Here is a 21,133-nt window from a genome sequence, read left to right as displayed (position 1 = left end):
TAGGACGTGCGACGAGCTCGGTAGTTAGGCGGAGGAGATATGGACAATATGAAAGTAAGAGAAGCTAGTCAGGACAACGCCGGACTCAAAGCCGTAAGGAATACCGTGAATCGTTAATCTTGGACCACCAGCGCAGGAGTGAAGGCCAGTTCCCAACGTCACCCTGGAAGTCGGTGGACGGAGTGTTGAAGCGCCGATATCAGGAACAACTCTCGGCCCGGCCACCAATCAACCGTTGCTACTCGATTTGCTTTCCATGCCCACCACCATCGTCGTGCTGCATGCAAGAGGCAGCTCCAAGCTCACTTTACAGCTCTAAAAGTTTGCCAGCGTCGAGCGCATTTGGATAATCAGCGTCGCATTGCATCACAGCTGGCCCTCGAAACCCCACCGAGCCCAGCATGTCCGCAGAGAAGCGTCCCGCCGACGACGATCCGGGTTCGTCTCAGTCGCTCGTCAAGCGACAAAATGTTAGCTCCTCAACTGGCGCTCTCGCGCGTCTTAACGCGTCTAGCAATGCCCTCGTTCAGAGCGTGAGTTGATACATCCCGAAACCGTGGAGACGTGAAAGACTAACTTGAACAGGCCCCAAGAACCAGTGCCCTTCAAGCTCCTGTTATGGAGCTGTCAGGACATTCGGGCGAAATCTTTACAGCCAAGTTTGATCCTACTGGAAACCTGATTGCGTCTGGATCAATGGATAGATCTCTGAGTAAGAGCACAGCGACGTGACGCGTGCAACATGGGCTGACTCTTTAGTGCTCTGGCGAACATATGGCGATTGCGAGAACTACGGAATACTGAACGGGCACCGCGGTGCAATTTTGGATCTACAATGGTCGCGCGACTCGGAAATCCTGTATAGCGCATCTGCCGACATGCACCTAGCGAGCTGGGATCTGACATCTGGAACGCGAATTCGTCGATACGTCGGACACGAGGAGATCATCAACACAGTGGGCATCAGCAGGCGAGGAGAGGAGCTACTGGTCAGTGGTAGTGATGATTCAACCATTGGAATCTGGGATCCTCGATCGAAGAATGCTGTCGACTACATCCAGACCGAATTCCCCATCACTGCCGTGGCTGTCTCGGAAGCTGGCAACGAAATATACGCAGGCGGTATCGATAACGACATTCGCGTGTGGGATTTGAGGAAGAAGGCGGTGGTCTACTCGATGCTGGGACACTCGGATACCATCATGTCACTGAGAGTTTCACCCGACTCCCAGTCGCTTGTGTCTTATGCCATGGACTCGACTGTACGGACATGGGATGTTCGGCCGTTTGCTCCTACGGAGAGACACATTCGGACTTTTGATGGTGCGACAATGGGTCTGGAGAAGAACCTAATGGGTGCTAGCTGGGACTCTGAAGGCAAGAGAATCGCAGCAGCATCAGGTGACGGCACAGTCATGGTGTGGTCGAGCGAGACTGGCAAGCTCGCTTACAAGCTTCCCGGCCACAAGGGTACTGTAAACTGCGCCGAATTCTCGCCAGGAAAGGAACCCATCTGTAAGTCTCTTGCGCCGGTAGAATCTGCGAGTTGTGAGCTAACGGAGAATTCAGTGCTTTCCGCATCATCGGACCGCAAGATGCTTCTTGGCGAGCTGAAATGAGCCGGCAACACGTGCTGGGCGATATCCTAATTCTGCCACTGTCCGTGTCTGAACTATTTCGAGATAATGGCGTGTCAACAACACGAAGGTTCGCCAACGATGGTCTGCCCTTGATACAACTCCTTGTCGAGGGGCAATAAGCCAACTCAAGAAGTGCAATCGCTTTTGGCAACATCTCCAGCAAACTCGATCGTGAAGCAAGTTGGCGTGGCTTAATCTGTCAACTATTGTCAGGGAGCGGCAACACTTGTTGTCTTGGCGGACAGGACAGAGGTGTTTCGTGAGGGCTAGAAAAGCGCAACTTGTTAGAGCCTGCATGTATAATTTGGTTTGTTTTTCTTTCTGAAAGCATCGGGAAGGGCTTGAGGCGTTCAGGTGGATGTATCAAGTATGAGACATGTAAGACTTTGTAATTACATGAGGAGCTTGAGCTGGGGGGCACGGTGTCGCAATCATGATGTCCATCGTCGTCGAGGCAATCTCACTATCAGCAAATAGTCGATGGATAGTAGGTCCCTGCGTCTCCTTTGGAAAAAGCCACGGCAAAACACGATGGAAACGCAAGATTCAAAGGGAACAGAGGTCTTCCAATAGTCTTTTGTATCCCCGACAGGCTGTGACGCCCCTCGGATAACACATCCCTTCATCACCATCCAATCGTGCTCCTCGTGTGGTTTGCTTTTGTCCAGCTGGAGTGGAAGCCAAAAAGTGAGAGCTCAGGTTTCAGGTGCTCCCTCTGCAGGTCGTGGTTGGCCAATTGCCGCGGCAAGAAAATGAGAGCGTGCCTTTACCCGAGACGGACAAAGAAAGGCACGGACGCCGGATCTAGACTAGCTTCTGAGTGTGTCTCTGGGTAGCAAAAAACGCGAGACTGACGCTACCATATGATAACGAGAGTGTTGACTTCAATCGTCGGTTTGATGACCTTTATGAAAGAGATATCACTTAGAAATAATATCAATAGAATGTGCAAGTCTTGGAGTACTATGTTGCATATCTTTGAGTATATCAAGACAGTATTGAGCGTGCCATGGCAATCCCGACGCTAGTGAGTTAGTCTGATGTTTTTTGTCACCCCTACTCCGGAGACCTGCCCCTGGATGTGTTAAAGCTTCGACTATTGTTCTCCACATCCCACGTTTTCTTGCTACGGTGCGCGCCGTTCGTTGGTGTTAGGCCGGTTGCAGGCATGGCGTGTTTATCTCTCAAGAAAACCAGGGGGGACTGACAAGGGATGAGGAAAAGAGAGAGTCATGTCGTTCCCGCAACCAGTCGACAGAACGGCAAACACCATATTAAAGTCTCTGCAATCAATCACAAATCACAAAACGGGGACGTTCCTTGTTCAGCCGTCATGGCCCTTGCCTCTGTCGCTCCGTCTTCAGGCCTTCTGAGCCTCTAAAACAGGGCCCCATGTCGCAGAATCGCGACATCGATCCCTGGGTTCGCCCTGGCACGTCCCTGATCCTCTCGTCGGGGGACCCGTTATCATGGGTCGTTTAGGCTTGGCTAGGGGGTGGAGGGTCCGTGGTCTCGTACGAACACATGAACCTCCTTCGACGGGGCGTTCGAGAGCCCACTAGGTAATTAGATCATCTCGACCCGGCGCTGGTCGTCAACTTTGTCCCCTCTTTTTTATTGATTTCTTGTCTCTCTTCTTGTTATCATCGCCGTCTTCGTTCACACACTCTTGTGCGTTGCGGTCCCAGGTTCGAGACGGGCTCTTGAACCCAGTCTTTATCTTGTTCCCCTGCCCTCTCAAACCATGACCGAGATGCTACCCCTGATGCTACGACAACATCTTTTGCGTTGAGAGTGCTACCTCTTTGTCTGCTATCGAATTAATCTCACGACATTGTCCGCGTAGTCGTTTGTTCGAGACGTAGCGGCCTACGCCCTGTCGCGTTTACAAGACACCATGAACTTGAATAGCCCTACCATGGAGCGGCTGCGCTCCGATCTCATTCGACAGGCTCATATGGAGCGCCAGGGAGAATCCAACGGAAGCAATGTCGACATCGAAGGCCAGCCCGATATGCAAGAGTCTCGTACGAATAACCCCTTCTCTCGACTGTTCCGTCGCGGTCAACCCCAATCGACGAATGCGCAACCCCAGCTGGCGGAAATCGAGAGCATCAAATCTCAAGACTCGAACCCAAATCAGACGAACCGACATTCTCGGGTGTTTGGTGGTGTACCAAACTTGCTCCGGACATGGGGAAACAACAATGCGTCACTAACAAATGAGACTCGCAACACGACTGCTTCTCCCGCACCGCTGCTCCCACTTACCCAGCCGTCGGAGCTATCCTCGCCTACGAGACCGGACCCCGTGGCTACGCCTTCAGCAGAATCGAGACAGGCTCGTCGAGAACGCCGTGAGCGCAGGGAGCGCCGTGAACATATGGACCCAATTGAGGCGCAACTTGCTGAGATTCTTGGAGGATCCGTTGTTGACCGACGACGAAGGCGACGACATCACCATGATCGATCTCGATCCCGACATCGGTCTCGTAGGAACAATGCGAGACGGCATCCGAAGCATTTCATGTTTTGTCTGCCATGGATTCGGTCAAGGCGTATGCGAGCGCAGATTATTCGGTGCTTTGCGTCCGGTCTGTTTCTCATTATTCTCGTCACTGTTTGTAAGTCACCTTATGAATTGTACTTCAATGACCGGGGAAAGGGTATTAATCAATTGTTCAGATCTCACCCTCTCGATGACCCACAAGGTCAACACTCGTGAGATGACCATCATGCTCATCATGATCATCCTCTTTGCCACCATCTTCTTCTTCCACGGCCTTGTTCGACTCTGCATCCTCGTTATAAAGAGTAACCGCGAAGCAGCCATGCGTGCAAACCGACCCCCACGCTATCGTGGACCTCCACGATACGCAGTGCCTCCTGTGCCCATCCCGGTTGTCCTTGCTCGAGACGAAGAAGCGGTCGGCATGGAAAGTGAAGTGACAAAGTGCCAGCCGCCAGCTTATGGTCGTTGGCGAGAGACAGTGGTACGTTGTGTTTTGATCTTGCAGTTGCGGTGAATTTGTTGAGGCTGACCATGTGTAGCGAGTCGACCCCGACCGTTTATTCTGGCAACGTAATGAGGACGTTGATCTTTCTCAGCTGCGACCTGGAGCTCAGTCTGGACCCCGGCCACCTTCTTACGTGTCCGAGGACGGCATTTCTTACGTGGTCGAGGCGGCTCCTCGATCAACTGCCCCTATGACTGACGTGCCGCTCCCACCGCATCCTTCGGAAGTGGGACGAGTAGCTCGAATGCCAACTGCATAAGGGAATTGATGAGCCGGTGATCCTAGTCTTTAATGTCGACCCGAGGGCCTGCTATTTGCACAAGTACAGTGGAACGGAATCTGGTTGAAGGAAGTGTCATGCTGGGCGTTTCTATTCACTGGAAGGATATGCGAGGGATTGGATTTTAGAAGCCCTAGTGAGGGTGCTCTCGATTGAGCGTACATGATTTTACACGGCATATATGACAGCTTGTTAGCGAGTTTAAACAGCATCACAACGTTAGAGACTAGAAAATACGTAGATAGAGAGGAGTCTTGCGAGCCAAACTTGGCGAATAGATACCACATGATTTAACAGAAGAAAAAGCAATTATAAACAAGGGCATTTCTATAAAGGAATCCTACTCGTATCAGTGTCGTGTAAGCGTCTGCTGAGCCGAGGACTGGGGTTGAGCTGAGAGGATCCAGCAACGATGGAACCCGATCGGTGAGCGCCCGGAAATCAGCCTATCTTTTTTGACCGGGCCGGGTAGGGGATATTAACATCCATCGAGGTTCGGGGGACTGGATCCAGTGTGACGGAAATGGCCCGGGCTGCGGCTGTTGTTATCCTGAAGACATCACGCGGTTTGCCCCTGCGACCGGATGTGAGTCTTGGTATACCCTTGAGTGATTGATGGAGAGAAGGAGGGGATTCTGAGTCGTTGGGCATGAGAATGACGGAGCTAGAAGTAAGATGTCGCTGATATTCAAGATACCAACGATGGAGGTTGGATCAAGTTCAAGATTCATCACGTGAATACCCCGAGTCAAACATCACCCACCCATGTCAGGAACACGGCCAGAAGGCAAAACACTGTTCCTGCTTCCTTCCCCCCTAGCGGCAAAAACAACCCTCACAACACTCTCTCTCCCCTCAGACCACTCAACTCACCCTTTCCCTAAACAAGACGGCCACGACTCACGAGATGCCCAACCCCAAGAAGGGAAGGGAAGGGAAGGTTTGAGGCCAAGGGCGCCTTTAGGCAATTAGTGATTGGACCGTTTCGCCTTGACTCGGGACGGGACTCCAGACCCCGGCTTGACTCGATGAATCGCCTTCCCCTTTCGCCCTCTGCTTCCGTGATTCCGTCCCAAGAGGATGCTTGGATGTCCCCCCAAAGTCAGTGCTCTCTTTCAGCGCGTGATTCTGAGCGAGCAAATCCACTGGATGAGTGGGAAAAGAACCAACCCGCGCCGGTTGCTTCCCCTCCTCCCACGCGCTTGCGCCTGCTGCCCGAGTCGCCCCCTCCCCACAATCTACCCACAATGGAATCCGTTGGTCGTAGGTAGTAGGTTTCCAGTCGAGTCGTAGTCATTCGCGGGCTCCAGCTCCGTCCGTCCACTGGCTCTGGCTGATTTTGTGTGTGTGTGGTGTCTCTCTCCCCTCATTTCCTTCGTGCGAAAATTTTTTAATCAAAAAATAAATTTCCGTTTAGGAACAAAGAACGAAAAACCCTCGAGGGAAATCAATCTCTTGGTTATCATTATCATCAATCATCTTTGGATAAGCCTCAACCATCCATAATCCACCGTTTGGATATATTCTTATTAAAACTTTCTTTCCTTTACCCATCAAGCTCCTTCCCAGGCCAAAAAGGTATGTGACAACCGGTAAAAGCGTGGTTTTGTTGCTGCATTGCGTTTTTTGTGTTGCCGTGTGTTGCTGCCCCTCCTTCGCTTCGTCCCCCTCTGGTTGCGCGACAAGCCTCTGGATGACGACCTCTTCCTGTCGCAACGTTGGCTCTCGAATCTTCATTGTCCGAAAAAACGACCAAACGATTTGGCTATTTGTCGCATTCCGGATCTGTTCGTCTGGACTCGAATTTCCCCTCCGACCGACAAGAAATCACGCGTTTTCGAAAGCTTCAAGCACCGGTCCACCTACAAACGACTCCTGCTCTTGGCCGCGCTGTGTGCGACTCGACATCTTCATCATATCGTCCATCGCGTCGGCGCTTGATCATGTCGCGTCGCATGTCGACGTCGCGCCTTCACGGCGAAACCTGATGCTCAGATTGCCCCTCCGAGCGAGATGAGGTGCGGGGTTTCGACCTCAGCACCAAGGTCAACCATCAACGAGGGCCGATAACACCAACGTCCAAGTATCGCGCCGCCATCGTCATCAACTCTCGTCCCGACGTTATAAATGCGATGCGATCCTATTCTACCTGAACATCGTTGCCGCACTGGATAACATGGTCTGACACTTCGCCGCTCGCTTCCTCAACTGCGGTTGCGATTGTCGCCTGGGGCTTACCACCAAGGGTCGCATTCGTGGTTGATCGACAATATGAGCTTGGCTTCACGTCAGCGCCACGGACTGTCTTCCAGGATCTGATACCGAGGTTCCTAATAATCGCGCATCGAGATCTGGATATCAACTTGATACGAACGACCATGGGACGAACCGGAGGGGGCTGGTTTCCGTGCCGCAACTACGCATTGCAACATGCTCGATGAGCCCTTTTACTAACCGAATTACCAGACACATACCCTCAAAATGTCTTCTCTTTCTCGACGTGCTTGCTACAAGTGTGGCAATGTTGGCCACTATGCTGAGGTCTGCTCCTCTGCTGAGCGACTTTGCTACAACTGTAGGATTTGCCCTCCCTCTTGAACGATTACTGGTGCTAACTTACACCTCATAGGCAAGCAGCCTGGTATGCATCTTGACCTCGACAACTACCATCGTTGATATCTAATACTCTTAGGCCACGAGTCCAACGGCTGCCCTCTTCCCCGTACCACCGAGGCTAAGCAGTGCTACCACTGCCAGGGTCTGGGCCACGTCCAGGCTGACTGCCCTACTCTCCGCCTGAGCGGCACTGGCACCAGCGGCCGCTGCTACAACTGCGGCCAGCCCGGTCACCTTGCTGTATGCTCTTATCGCCATCCCTCGAAGGTCTATAGACTAACAACGGATTAACAGCGCGCCTGCCCTAACCCTGTTGGTCCTGCTCTTGGCCGTGGTGCCCCCATGGGCCGCGGCGGCTTCGCCGGTGGTTACGGCCGTGGTGGTTTCGCTGGCGGCCCCCGTCCCGCTACTTGCTACAAGTGCGGTGGCCCCAACCACTTCGCCCGTGACTGCCAGGCTCAGGCCATGAAGTGCTACGCCTGCGGCAAGCTCGGCCACATCTCCCGAGACTGCACTGCTCCCAACGGTGGCCCTCTTAACACTGCTGGCAAGACCTGCTACCAGTGCGGCGAGGCCGGTCACATCTCTCGGGACTGCCCTCAGAAGAACGCCCCCGGCGAGATCCCTCCCGAGGTTGATCTGAGCAACGTCCCTGCTCCCCCTGTTGCTCCTATTGCCCCCGTGGCTTAAGTGCATACGGAGTCGTTTTGGGCCATGTCTGAAAAGGCAGCTGGCCCAACGGCAGCCCCTCGGGCATGATGCCTCTCGTTGAGGCGTCAAACCGAGGATGCCGCCAGATGTGTTTCTTGCCTATTTATTCTTTTTGATGCCGACACGTGAACATATTATCCCTTTATCTCTTACCCTCGTCTTATTTCTTTGTTCCGGTTCTTGTTTATTTTGATCCGAAGCATGCGAGCCGGCACCATTTGGCTGGTCTGGTTTTCGACATCTTCGATCCGTCTAAATTCATCTTTGAACCTCGTTCTTTGTTTGACCTGGATATCCCATGGAGTCCTCGTCCAAGCTATATGGGCGGCATCTACGTGGCTGCTACCCCGTATAGTCCAGAACGAGGAAAAGCCTTGGGTGACAGGAAAAGACATCTACCAACGATATTTCCTTTTTCCATCTTTCACCTAGACTTGTTTGCATGGATCCTTGGTTACTAGGGGGTCTCTGGGCGGTTCTCCGCATCTGGCACCTTTCCTCGGACGGAACTTTGGATCATTCACCCAAGGACTACTACTACGATTTGAACGACAGACGCTGTCACGTGGCTCTTAACGACTTTCAAAAAATTCTACGGCACCCTGCGAAGGATATACCCCGCGAGGCGATGTGTTGGTTGTTGAGCTTGGAAAAGAAAAAGCGCAGAGACTCAGACTTGACGAGAGAAAGAAGCCCCCAGAGCGGGTAGGTCAAGCCTCGGGAGAGCTTGTGTTGTCGCCTGGCGGCAAAAAGATCAGTGGACGCGTGCGTGAGAAGTGGAGTGGTGGGCTGAAGGCCAGATTGATCGACGACAATTGGGGGATAGGATGTTGTTTGTGTTGTGGACGACAGGTGTCTTGCCCAAGACCCTGTTCGATGCGGAAGAAAACGTCCCACAGAGCAGCAGACAGACAGACAGACAACAGAGAGTTTTATGAGTGGGAGAGAAGAAGTCATGGTGGGGAGCCTTGGGAACGTGAAGGTGTCCCCAGACCCCTCGTCTTTGAAAGGCTGTCTAGATGTGGTGGTTGTGGTTGCGGTTGAGGTTGAGCGTGGGTCAGATGGTTGGGGGTGAAGTTGTGGTTGCGGCAGAGTTGTAAACGAACGATTTGATACACAAGCATTACCAAAAATGAAGCGAAGTGGCATCAGCAAGCAAAGAATGAGATGAGATGAGATGAGATGAGATGAGGTGTTACGATGTTGGTATTGTACAACGGAACGGCGTTGGGATGGCAAACTGTTTTTGTTTCTTTCTGGAGTAAGGACTGGACAGGACAGGCTAACAGAACTGTATGCTAATAATGCATGAATGGAAACGAGCTCGGGCTCAGGTCAGGTTTTCTCAAATGGGCTGCGATCGGCGGAGTTTTGAGGTTAGTACAGATTGTATGTTGGTGTTGAATGCGTGTTGCTGGTAATCAAGAGGACTGTCCCTGGATAATATCTAGGGGGTGCCAGGTGATGAGGTATCACAGTGAACAACATGCGTCTGTTGAGTGACGTCTTGCACGAGCTGAACGCCTTGGCGACGACCTTGCAGCGGACGGCACGATAGACCCCAAGGCTCATCAAATAGCCCTATTTGCTCAGAGCGATCGGCTGTTGAAACACTTTTAGCCTTCACTGTGTCACGACCCGCCCGGGCAGCGTGAACCATGACTATTCGGGCTGTGCAACGGGCTTCGGAGTTGATTCGGAAGACCGCAATGGATAGTTGAAAAGGGATAGATTGTGCTCTACACTTGGGAAGACGGACAGAGCATGTGGCTGAAGTAGTTGCCTGGATGACTACGACCTATCAGGCCTCTGAACCGCAGAGGTGATCATGTGCAGCCGTGTTACACATTACGAATGCAGTCATGGTTGAAAATACGACGAGGGACGGCATCTGCTCGCTCCAGGCGTGGCTCTGAATATGCAGATAGAATGCTACCCGTCAGCATGAGCGCGAAATGGAGCTCAAACGGGACGAACAGCAACCCCACAGTAAATGTTTGCGCCAAGGCAAAAGACTGCCGTGAATAGTCGCCATGGCCGGCCTTGCATGGTGCCAAGTCACAAAAGTCGTCAGCCGCAACGGGCTCAAACATGATCACCAACCACTTCATCTCCACCAAAGTTCCCCCCTTCAACTCCAGCCCTACGAGGTTTCGGAAGGAGGAGGGGGTCAGAGCTGCAAACTAACCCGGGGTGGGCTGACGGGTGGCAGGGGGAGATCTGGACCAAACGCCAAGAATTGGGGGCCGGGCGCTGCCGCTGGCTGATACGAAGAGGTTGGGGAGAGTGAGGATTATTGCTTCAGGTCTCGTGCATTGCAGTTGCAGCACCGGAGGTGACGGCCTATTCTGGCTACAAGATGCATCTTGAGGATGGGGAACCGGTGTGGCTGTACGACCTTGTGAGTTCTAGATGTAGGGGACGACCACAAACCATAGACCCGAGACACGCATGGGGTCCTTGCACTTTTGTGAGGGAGGAGGCAATGTATCAAAATGGAGACCGGGGGATGATGAGCTGGCGGCTGATGGAATTGCTGACGGGCTGACGAGCTGAAGCGGCGCTTAAACGCAAGCTTGCTCGGCGTGCATTTCGGGGGATGTGATAGAGGGGGAGAGGGGACACGAGAGGGATAAAAGGCGGGCGTCTTCCTTTTGCATTTGATCGTTTCTTGTGTTTCTCAGACTCTTGAGAGCTCTCCATTGAACTCCCATCGTTAAAGTGAGAGTTGTGTGGTGTTGTTAACTCTCTTAGTACGCCAGTGGTGCTTTTACACAACAGGGTGTTGACTCCACATCGGACAAGATGTCTTCCTCCTCTTCTTCCTCTTCAAGGTCATCGTCGCCCAACAGATCTTTCGCAGAGATCGCTGCTGGTGCTGACTTGGGCGACCGCTCAAAGGTTACACCGCAGCATGTGATTGACAAGTTCTGGGGCAAATTCACCACCAAGAACCCGGGCAAGGGTATGTATCTCTGTGTCTTCAGGGAAGCAGCAAAACTGATGCTTTACAGCTACAACCGTCATCCCCTCCAACACGTACATTCAGGCTGCTGCCAAGAGAGGCAACAGAGTGACCGCCAGCACCACAGATGCTTCTTACGAAGAGGCTGCGGCTACGTGTCGTGCCAAGGTTGAAAAGATTGTCAAGGAGTGTCGTCGCATCAACAAGAAGTATCGCGATCCCCACTTTGACATTGAGGCCGATCTCAAGTTTGGCCAGAATGACTGTCTTCAGTCGCTCTCAAACCTCGAGGACTACACGCCCGGTCTTGACATGCAGCCTCAGAGCGTCAAGCGTGTCGGTGACATCTTTGACAAGCCCTGCTTCTACATTGATGGGCCTACTACGAGTGACATTCGGCAGGGTCGTAATGGTGACTGCTGGCTTATGGCTGCTCTTTGCACTCTGAGCAACAAGCCTGGTCTCATCGAGAGGCTTTGCGTTGCTCATGATCAAGCTGTCGGTGTCTATGGCTTTGTCTTTTACCGTGACGGCGAGTGGATCTCGGAGATTGTCGACGACTATGTACGTGCCTCATCCTTTTGCTTGATACAGCAACTGACATACATTTCTAGCTCTATCTGACCAAGCCTGACTATGACGAGAGCTATCTGGACCGAGTCCTGTTTGATAATGTTGAGCGCCTCGATCCAGAGGAGGCATACCGCCGGATCTACCAGTCCAACAGTGGCTCTCTCTACTTTGCACAGTGCCAGCACCCCCAGGAGACCTGGCTCCCGCTTCTCGAGAAGTGCTATGCCAAGGCCCACGGAGACTATGCCGCCATCGAAGGTGGCTATGGTGGCGAGGGTATTGAGGATCTGACTGGAGGTGTCAGCAGCGAGCTCTTTGCCAATGATATCCTGGACAAGGTAGGATCAACACGTGTGCATCTTCATAACATCAGCTAACGGATTTGGCAGGATTACTTCTGGAATGAGGAACTCCTCAAGGTGAACAAGGAGTTCCTCTTCAGCTGCTGGACTGGTGTCTGGGGCAATGGCTGGGGTGACCGAAAGGGTATCATTGAGCTTCACGCCTACTCAATCCAGAAGGCTGTCGAGATTGACGGAAAGCGTCTGCTCAAGCTCAAGAACCCCTGGGGCAAGGGAGAATGGAACGGCCCGTGGAGTAAGTCAAGCTATTGGCGCCCCATCAGATAGGATACTAACAGCCCCAGGTGATGGATCCAAGGAATGGACTCCCGAGTGGCTTACCAAGCTCGACCACCGCTTCGGCGACGACGGAGACTTTTGGATTTCGTACGAGGACCTTCTTAGAAAGTACCAGTCCTTTGATCGAACCCGTCTGTTCACCCCTGAGTGGCGCGTCACTCAGGTCTGGACTACTCTCTCCGTCCCCTGGGCGCTTGACTACCACGACACCCACTTCTCCTTCACCATCACCAAGCCTGGCCCCGTTGTCATCGTCCTGGCTCAGCTTGACGACCGATACTTCCGAGGTCTCGAGGGCCAGTACCGCTTTGAGCTGACCTTCCGTGTACACAAGGCTGGCAAGTCTGACTATGTTGTCCGCAGCCAGACGCCCTACCGGATGACACGATCCGCCAACGTCGAGCTTGAACTCGAGGCTGGCGACTACGAAGTCCGCGTCAAGATCAACGCCACTCGCAACGAGTCAGTCTTCCCCATTGAAAAGGTCATCAAGCAAAACGCCAAGTCCCGCCGTGAGAAGCTCCTCCGCATCGGTCTCACCTACGACCTCGGCCACTGCAAGGGCAGATTCGTCGAAACCCTCGAGGAGAAGGCGGCTCGCAAGGCGCACGAGGCGGAGCTCAAGAAGAAGAAGAAGGACAGAATCAGGAAGAAGCTTCTTAAGGACCGAGAGGCTGCCCACTACTTGGCCACCAAGGAGTGGGCGTGGACAGAGCACAGACGGCTAAAGAAGAGGGAGAAGGCCAAGCTTAAGGCGGCTGCGAAGAAGCTCAAGAAGGAGGCCCGAAAGGCTGAGAAGGCCGCTGCTCGAGCTGAGAAAGCTGCCGAGGAGGCCAAGGCCGCTGCTGAGGCTGCAGAGAAGGAGGCCGCAGAGCAGAAGGAGAAAGGAGAGAAGGCACCCGAGTCCACCGACGAGGCTAAGAAGGCAGAGGATACTCCCAGCGTTGAGGAGAAGAAGGTTGAGTCTAAGGAGGAGGAGTCGAAGCCACAGGAGCCCCTTACTCCCGAATCTACTGCCGATGATGATGTCGAAGAGAAGGACGAGAAGAAGGCCGAGGTTGATGAGGAGACTAAGGAAGAAGAGAAGACGGAAGAGGAAGAGGAAGAGGCGGAAGAGGGAGATGACGAGAAGGAGAAGGCTGAGGAGTCCGAGTCCGAGTCGGAAGAGGAGAGCGACACCGATGACGGTGCCGCCTCTAGCGTCGGCTCCCTCCGTGACCTTTCCGAACGTGAAATCCAGATCGCCGTCGACGCGTACACCGGAGACATTCCCTCCGACTCGGAGTCCAGCGACTCTTCCTCCGACTCTGACACAAACGAGGGCGACGACGCCGAGAAGGACCCCTGGAACGCCGTCGTGGTCGCCGGCATCCGCATCTTCCACAAGGGCCTCGGCGACGATGACGAGGACGGCAGCTCCCTCAACCTCAAGGTGATCCGACCCATCCCCTCCGGCAAAGACAACGACAAGGTCGACGTGGAGAACAAGGGCAAGTCGACAAAGTGCAACACAAAGGTCCTGGACGTGGACGACAGCGCCAAGGATGCTACGCTCATTGGGGACAAGAAGGAGAAGATCAGGTTTATTAAGGGAGAGGGACGTAGGACTTTTACGCTGTAAATGAAGTTTGGATGCCTATTGATATGGATATGTACAGGGTCCCGGGCCGTGTGGGGCCGGGTATTGTGGAGATCTCGGCCGCTTTCGCCGAACCCCAACCGGATATCGGTAAACTTATGAATACATGACTTGTATGCTCTTGCTTATGCTCTTAAACAGTCTCATTCTTCTCATCGTGCGTGGCCTCTCCGTGCTCATTTCCAAACATCTTTCCACCGGGTCCAGACACGCTCTGGCGGTGCTCCCAGGATTCCGTGGGCTTCCACTTTGTGGACTTGCGCGCCACGCTGACCTCGTCGTAGAGTTGATCGACCTCTTCGAGGGAGAGACCCTTGGTCTCGTAGATGAAGAAGTAGACAAAGGCGATGCAGATGAAGCAGCAGCCGAACCAGATGAAGAAGATCTTGCTCTGGAGGTTGGCCTTGCCGGGACCAAAGTCGACGAGGTAGGGGGTTGAGTAGGCAATTGCCCAGTTGAGGAGCCAGTTGGTCGCGGTGGTCATACTGAGAGACTTGGCACGGGTCTTGAGAGGGAAGATCTCGCCGGTGACGACCCAAGCAAGGGGACCCCATGTGGAGGCGAAGAAGAAGATGTAGATGCACACGAACGAGACAGCGGCCTTTTGTCCAGCGAGGTTCTTGACAAAGATTGTGCCGTTGTCGTTCTGGCCGGTCGAGAATGTACCTGACATGGCGACGATGAACTGAGACACGCACATGCCGATGGCGCCCCAGAAGAGAAGAGGACGACGACCCCATTTATCGATGGCGTACATGCCGGGGATGGTGGAGGCGACGTTGATGGCTGATGTGATCATGGAAATGACGAAACCGCTCGAGATGCCAGAATTCTCAAAGTACTTGGTGCCATAGTAGAACTGGACTCTTGTTAGCTATGTGCAGGTGAAATGAATTGGGGGACATACGATAAAGTTGATGCCGGTGAGTTGCTGAAGAGCCTGCAGAGCCATACCAGTAAACTGGCGCTTCAGAATAGGAGGCCTGAAGCAGTCGAGATAAGAAGCCTGTCCAAGCGACTTCTCGTACTCGTGGTTCGCCCTCACTTCTGTGAGCTCAGACTGAATAGCCGGATGCTCCTGGGGCAGTCGTCGAATCCTGCCCAGGGCCTTGGCGGCCTCGTCGTGTCGGTCTTGCTTGATGAGGAAGCGGGGCGTCTCGGGGAGGATGCACATTCCGCCAAAGAGGATGAGGGAGTAGGCGAACTGGACGGCGATGGGGATGCGGTAGGAGCCCGTGTCGTTGCGCTTGGATGTGGCGTTGTTGACGATGGCGGCGAGGAGGAGACCGATCGTGATGGCCCATTGGTAGGCTCCTACGATGGCGCCGCGAATCCACTTGGGAGCTGTCTCGGACTGGTAGAGGGGGACTGGGATGTGTTAGAGAGGTTGTGAGTTGAGAGTGAAGGGGAACATACTGATGGCTGAGATTTGACCGACACCAAAGCCGGCAAAGAATCGTCCAGCAAGGAACATGGGGATAGCAGTTGCAGCAGTCTGAAGCGCCACACCTAGGTTGAAGACCCAGGTGGCAATCATCAAACCGGGGCGACGACCGATATAATCAGTCATGAAGGGAGAAGAGAGAGCGCCGAAGAAGGTGCCAGCAGAGAGAATGGAAACGATGCCAGACTCCTGGGATGTGGTGATGTTAAGATCGCCGTCCGAGTCTCGCCAGCCGGTGCTGAAGAGGCGTTGCCAATAGGGCATGGCGAGGATACCAGAGATGGTACCAGTATCATAGCTAGGCCCAGTCAGTATTGAAGATGCGTAAGTGTGGCTCATGAACATACCCGTAGAGGACACCACCAAAGGCAACAAACATGCCAATGGCGATGGCAGGCCATGCCTTGCCCTCCTCCTCAGGCTTGCTGAGGGATGCTCTTCGAAGAGTATTCATGGCGATTGCTCTTGTTCCTAACGACGACGAGCTGTGTTGAGGAGCCGTTTGGGCTGGAAATATGGGATGTACCCCTGAGTCTTAATGAAGATCGACTCTTGGCGAATGAGTTTATGAACAGTAGCGAAAAGAGCAAAGAGCTCAATGGTGATTGGGTATAAGCCTGATGAAAAAAGACATGATTTCGAGGAGGGAATCACTTCCTTTTAAACTCGAAGGCTTGAGGTTGAGCTTGCGAGATGGCCAACGGTCTGCAGGCAAGAAGAATCCACTCCAACATGACGTTTCTTACACGAATTTCCCCCATCGCTTACAACAAAGAGGGGGGGAAGCTAAAGTTCGGGGAGCTCAAGACTCGACCCCGGGCTGACCGCGACTAGGGGGAAATGGGATTTTGGAGATGCGGAGCAGCCGCACCACCACCAGGACTGGGGGATCGCCACCGATGACATTGGCTTTTTTTTTCTGGAGATGGCCTGACAGAGTATGGATACGGGGAAGGCGTTTTGTGGGGGATGAAAGGGTGAGGAGAGTGTCACATTGTCAACTTGGAGTGCTCCACACGGACGTTTCCTTTGACGCCTCGCCGCGATATTGCCTAGCGGTCGTGAACCAGGAGGATTGATCTCATGTTTTGAATGGGCTGTTGATGGTCTTGAGTGTTGAATTGTCTCGCCGCTTTGGAGAAAGAGGGTGTTGTGCCATACTACACTTGGTCTATGGGAGATAAACAATGGAATACACGCTCAACAATACTTGGTGTTGTTTGCATGTATGAGAAGCATTGCTTAATCCTTGGTCTTAGCTCCCATGCATGACCTTGGACGGATAACTCGGATGCAGAAAAGCCTCGGCAGATGAAACAGAATGCTTCTAACCACGAGGCCAAGTCAGGATCTCCATCATGATAACCCATGACCATGTAATGAAGATCCCCACAATAGCAGCAGATGCCGGGGCGAGATGCGGGTCTCCCGAGATCCCACCTCCCCGGGCCAGGCCGGCTGGGCAAACGCCAAGTTGTAGTATCGTCAAGTGTGGGAAAGTCTTGTCATTGGCGTTGACTATGAACTACTCGATTTGCCACTCTCATGAGCAATTTGATGCTTTCCAACATGTTCAAGTGATGAATTCGTTGTGATCCTGTGAGAGTATGCATGTCAGTCTAACCGCTCAGGCCAAAACCCTCCGGAATAGCGTCGCGCGAGGACCAACGACCGTTTCGGCCCTTTTACGGCACGTCCACTAGGTCTTTTCATTTAGCTTTTTGTGTGGCAGGCCCTGTTGAGCGCTTTGCTGCCCAGTCAGCTGGAGTTTGTCTACACCCATCAGGTGTAAGATTCTTGTTTTTTTTTGTGGTGGGAGGGAGACAGCTTGGAGGCGGCATTCCCTTTGGAGTACTCGAGAGAAACCCTTATCCATGGCGCCAATTTTAACTTTGGATCGACTCTCCCCAGTGAAGAGACACTTCTGTGTTACTTTTGAGAGAGACAATGACATTGTTGAGGCAGAGATCAACGGTAGACGTTTGATCTGCAGGGCATGCAAGACATTTGAAGAACTCTAGAAGCCATTTTCAACATTGATACTTCAAGCACCAGTGAAGCAGCCTTTTCGTCATGACCGTTGAGAGTAAGAGTGTCAAAAGGTGTTGGCGTAAGTGGCGAGATAGTACCTTGGCCATCCCGATCATAGGAGCATCCTAACCTCGACTAACACCCTTTGACACTTTGCATCCCCAGACCTTGATTCCCCATGGGCTGTCTTATCCCCCGCAACCTGTATTATCCTGGAGATGAAGAAGAGGGGAAGCAACGAGGATCTCCAAGTCCTGTAGGTTGGGTTGCATTCTCTCCAAAATTCTGACGATGGATCGAAAACTTGGCGATCGCGAAACTCAAAATCACCCCCTTCCAATCACCTGTCGGGCCGACATCTCGTCAAACACCAATGACGGCTTTCCTGTTCCTTTCGAGTGTGGACGGAGCCTCCGAGGGCGCACCGTTTGGACGGGCGCAAGGGTCTTGTAGCCTATGGCAGTCTCTTACTCGTGGGTCCCGTTCTCCTCCGAGACTCCAAAGAGCAGACCAACATCTCGACAAAGCATCCGATCAAGGACCTCCTTGTCCTTGAGGCTCGGCGGCATTGTGGGGTCAGGCCCGTCTAGACCGGCACTCGAAACTGAGGAGGGCAACCTACCGTAAGACTAGATGTTGTCTGTTGGAGAAGTTTTGCATGATGGGAGTTTGTGGTGTTGTTGTTGAGTTCTCCAACCCTCCTTCTCGAGGTCGGCCCGTTGACCACAAACCACCACTGAGCTGATACTCGAAAACGTTTCAAGACATCTCGTCATGCTTGACATGATCATGGCCATGTTGGCTTGCGGAGCCGCGCATGGGAATGGGACGACAGCTTCGGTGCTGCCTCGGACGCTATCCCCAACACCTCCACACTCCGCAGTCTGGACTGTCAAGGTATCCGGCCCCTTGCTGGAGAGCTGAAGTGGAGTTTGGGCTGGTATTCAGGCAGGCAATTACGAGGCCTCGAAGACTTGGGAGTCTCGTGTGCTTGTCAAGTTCTTCCCATCACATGGACTTCATCACCCGTTGCATCCGTGAATCATCGGGGCAGCTTCGTTACCCCGATGATGAGATTTTAACAGGACCAGTGCTCTGCGACTCTCTCTTTGAACAAAGACACTGAGTTGGCCACTGCTGAGCGATAGCTTCATGTGAGCTCTGGGCTCATCTTTGCTCGTCTATGCATCGCACCCTGCCCCTGGCTTGCCTTCATTACATCACAAGTCTCTTTTGACTGTGCGAAACCATCGGGGTAGCTTCATCACCCCGATGATGAGATTATAACAGGGCCGATACTCTACAATCTCTCTTTAACCGAGTTAACCACTGCTGAGCGATAGCTTCATGACCCTTGCGCTCACCTTTGCTCGGCCATGAATCCGCGAAACCATCAGGGTAGCTTCGTCACCCCGCTGATGAGATTCTGTTAACAGGACCAGTACTAGACGACAACTCTATCTTTAAACAAAGGCACTGAGTTAACCACAGCTGAATAATGGCTTCGTGAGAGTTATGCCCGTCTTTGCTCGGCCATACTTCACAGCCAACCCCTGACTTTGCCTTCATTGCACTACAAGCCTCTTTTGATGCTGGGCCTATTCCACCATGGTTGTGTGGAATGAAGAGGAACTCAACCGCATCCCTGGAGTTACCGTGCTCTTCCAATGTCGAGCCAATTCGCTTGGTGAGCTCTTTGTATTTGGAATCAGAACTCAGTGGCGAGGTTGTTCGCAACCATTAGCCACTCTCGATTTGTCGACGGTGGAGTAAAACCCCCCATCCCTCCCTTGAATTTCCCGATCGTTTCTTCTTCAATATGCGCATTCCTTGTTCCTAAATGTGGTCATCCTGGAAGTCGAGGCATTGGCAGTGTCGGCATTGCTCAGCTGTCCTGGAGTTTGGAGTACTTGTTGCGACTTGAGGGACGGTATCTTGGCGTGAGTAGCTCAAAGTAAATACTCATACACTGTGATTGTTTCATGATCTCCCTGGGCTGCAGTACTGTCTCTTAGCCATCCCCGCTCAGACCTCATCGCTAAGCTACTCCATAGAAGTGCCTCGCTAGCATCCGATCCAGGCCTGAGTTGGAACTTGTACAACTTCTGGGTACCAAACGAACTTTGAACTTGGTTTCTCATTTGAGCATACTTGGGCGTTGTTTCTTCAAGCTTTTGTTACATCTGATTCGCTGGGTTGTAGCGTGGTAATCGCCCTGCCAAGTCCTTGGCACACTCTGGTGTAAGTGCTCGCCAAGGCCTTGCACAACACCAACATATACGGACATCAGTCGTTCTTGTCTGAGTTAATACGCGTGCAAAATGAGTCTCGAGTGGGACACCTCAATCGCCAGCAATCCACCACTGCGCCCACGGTATGTTTCGAGGCTTCCTTGTCATGGCTTCAGAATTTTGATATTTGAGCTCAGGATCAGTCGCGATTCACATTATCCGATTCGACCAAACGCAACTCCAGGGCTCAATCCCCCTCAATCCCTCTTGCACGCTGAAAAGCATCAGTGATGGTGATTCAGAGGCCCTGTTGAGCACTCACCTCAAAAACCTTCTTTCCATCTCTCTCCAATTCACCTCCTCACCTCCACCATTCATCTTCTCCAATCTCCTTCAGCAACACACAACAAGACCACTCAATCATCGCCCACAATGGCGCAAAAGACAACACCCTCCGCAGGCGCCTCCACAGGCGAGGAACCCCTCACCATGAAGCACTTCGAACCCCAGATCGGCATGATGGCCCCCCGACCCAGCGCCCAGAACTGGCGCCGTGAATGTGTCAAAAAGGTTCTCAAAGCCTACAAAAACATCAAATCCTCCATGTCTCCCTCAACCCGCCAGGAGCTATACACCTACATCCGCCGCGGCGAATGGTTCAGAAGCGCCCGCAACCCGTCCAACTACGCCCTGTTCCGCAGCCTCAAAGGCCTGATACCTACCCGCGGACACGGGCGGTTGTATTATCCTCATCTATTTGTCTGTCATGCCATCTGGGGACCTGAGGATTGGGTTGTTCGACTTCTCTATGAGTTCTCTGCTCACTGGGGCGTTCTCTTCAACATGGACAAGCTCACGTACCCTAAGATTGACGATCCCAACAAGGAGTATCTCCTCTTCCTCGGCAAGACCCCTATCAAGTCTGGGGGCGGGAGCCAGGCGTCCATGTCCCGCAACACCCATGCCATGGGCTCGGCTCCACGACATGATCGAGCTCCCCTCCAATTGAGACCCTCTGGAGGCGCAGGTGCTCCCGCTGGCAAACAACCTTCGAAGCCAGCCCAGAACGCCCAGGCAGCTGGCCAAGTCGCCAAACCAGCTACGCCGCAACAGAACGAGGATGAAATCAAACAAGAGGTGAGCCGCGTCGACGCCGCCAACCCACCCAGTGTTGTCCAAGACGCAGTCAGACCCAACAGCGTCAACACAAACCAGGCCCAGGCCCAACCCTGCCAAGCAATGCAGGGAACTGCTTGAGAGCACCTCGAAGAATTCAGCTACGTTGAGCACGATCCGGCGCTACTAGGCGCAGTTGATAGCATGGAATCTACGACAACGATTCACA

At 53.0% G+C, this 21,133-nt stretch overlaps 6 protein-coding genes across 6 annotated transcripts; 5 read left to right on the top strand and 1 right to left on the bottom strand.

The window, feature by feature from the left end:
* Nucleotides 1-401: 401 nt before the first annotated feature.
* Nucleotides 402-1,619, top strand: LRP88_00763 (WD40-repeat-containing domain protein; the record flags this gene model as incomplete). Its single annotated transcript, XM_083237468.1, has 4 exons — nucleotides 402-533; nucleotides 586-712; nucleotides 760-1,515; nucleotides 1,570-1,619. The coding sequence occupies 4 exons, from the start codon at nucleotides 402-404 to the stop codon at nucleotides 1,617-1,619; spliced, it is 1,065 nt and encodes a 354-aa protein (XP_083105973.1).
* Nucleotides 1,620-3,537: 1,918 nt separating this feature from the next.
* Nucleotides 3,538-4,916, top strand: LRP88_00762 (uncharacterized protein; the record flags this gene model as incomplete). Its single annotated transcript, XM_083237467.1, has 3 exons — nucleotides 3,538-4,264; nucleotides 4,326-4,633; nucleotides 4,692-4,916. 3 exons carry the CDS (start codon nucleotides 3,538-3,540, stop codon nucleotides 4,914-4,916), a joined length of 1,260 nt encoding a protein of 419 aa, XP_083105972.1.
* Nucleotides 4,917-7,418: 2,502 nt separating this feature from the next.
* Nucleotides 7,419-8,243, top strand: LRP88_00761 (uncharacterized protein; the record flags this gene model as incomplete). Its single annotated transcript, XM_083237466.1, has 4 exons — nucleotides 7,419-7,512; nucleotides 7,567-7,578; nucleotides 7,630-7,793; nucleotides 7,848-8,243. The coding sequence occupies 4 exons, from the start codon at nucleotides 7,419-7,421 to the stop codon at nucleotides 8,241-8,243; spliced, it is 666 nt and encodes a 221-aa protein (XP_083105971.1).
* A 2,826-nt stretch (nucleotides 8,244-11,069) lies between these two features.
* Nucleotides 11,070-14,064, top strand: LRP88_00760 (uncharacterized protein; the record flags this gene model as incomplete). Its single annotated transcript, XM_083237465.1, has 5 exons — nucleotides 11,070-11,229; nucleotides 11,279-11,793; nucleotides 11,844-12,140; nucleotides 12,192-12,399; nucleotides 12,449-14,064. The coding sequence occupies 5 exons, from the start codon at nucleotides 11,070-11,072 to the stop codon at nucleotides 14,062-14,064; spliced, it is 2,796 nt and encodes a 931-aa protein (XP_083105970.1).
* Nucleotides 14,065-14,215: 151 nt separating this feature from the next.
* Nucleotides 14,216-15,980, bottom strand: LRP88_00759 (general substrate transporter; the record flags this gene model as incomplete). The annotated part of the gene is made up of 4 exons (XM_083237464.1): nucleotides 14,216-14,941; nucleotides 14,990-15,450; nucleotides 15,499-15,824; nucleotides 15,874-15,980. The coding sequence occupies 4 exons, from the start codon at nucleotides 15,978-15,980 to the stop codon at nucleotides 14,216-14,218; spliced, it is 1,620 nt and encodes a 539-aa protein (XP_083105969.1).
* A 4,240-nt stretch (nucleotides 15,981-20,220) lies between these two features.
* Nucleotides 20,221-21,045, top strand: LRP88_00758 (uncharacterized protein; the record flags this gene model as incomplete). The annotated part of the gene is made up of 1 exon (XM_083237463.1): nucleotides 20,221-21,045. The coding sequence occupies one exon, from the start codon at nucleotides 20,221-20,223 to the stop codon at nucleotides 21,043-21,045; it is 825 nt and encodes a 274-aa protein (XP_083105968.1).
* Between the last annotated feature and the right edge of the window lie 88 nt (nucleotides 21,046-21,133).

The sequence above is a fragment of the Fusarium phalaenopsidis genome, assembly GCF_050370095.1.
Source record: "Fusarium phalaenopsidis strain FUZ10S chromosome Unknown contig_32278, whole genome shotgun sequence".
Taxonomy (NCBI): Eukaryota; Fungi; Ascomycota; class Sordariomycetes; order Hypocreales; family Nectriaceae; genus Fusarium; species Fusarium phalaenopsidis.
The sequence above is the reverse complement of the archived record's forward strand: the minus strand, read 5'-3'. Positions and strand labels throughout refer to the sequence as shown.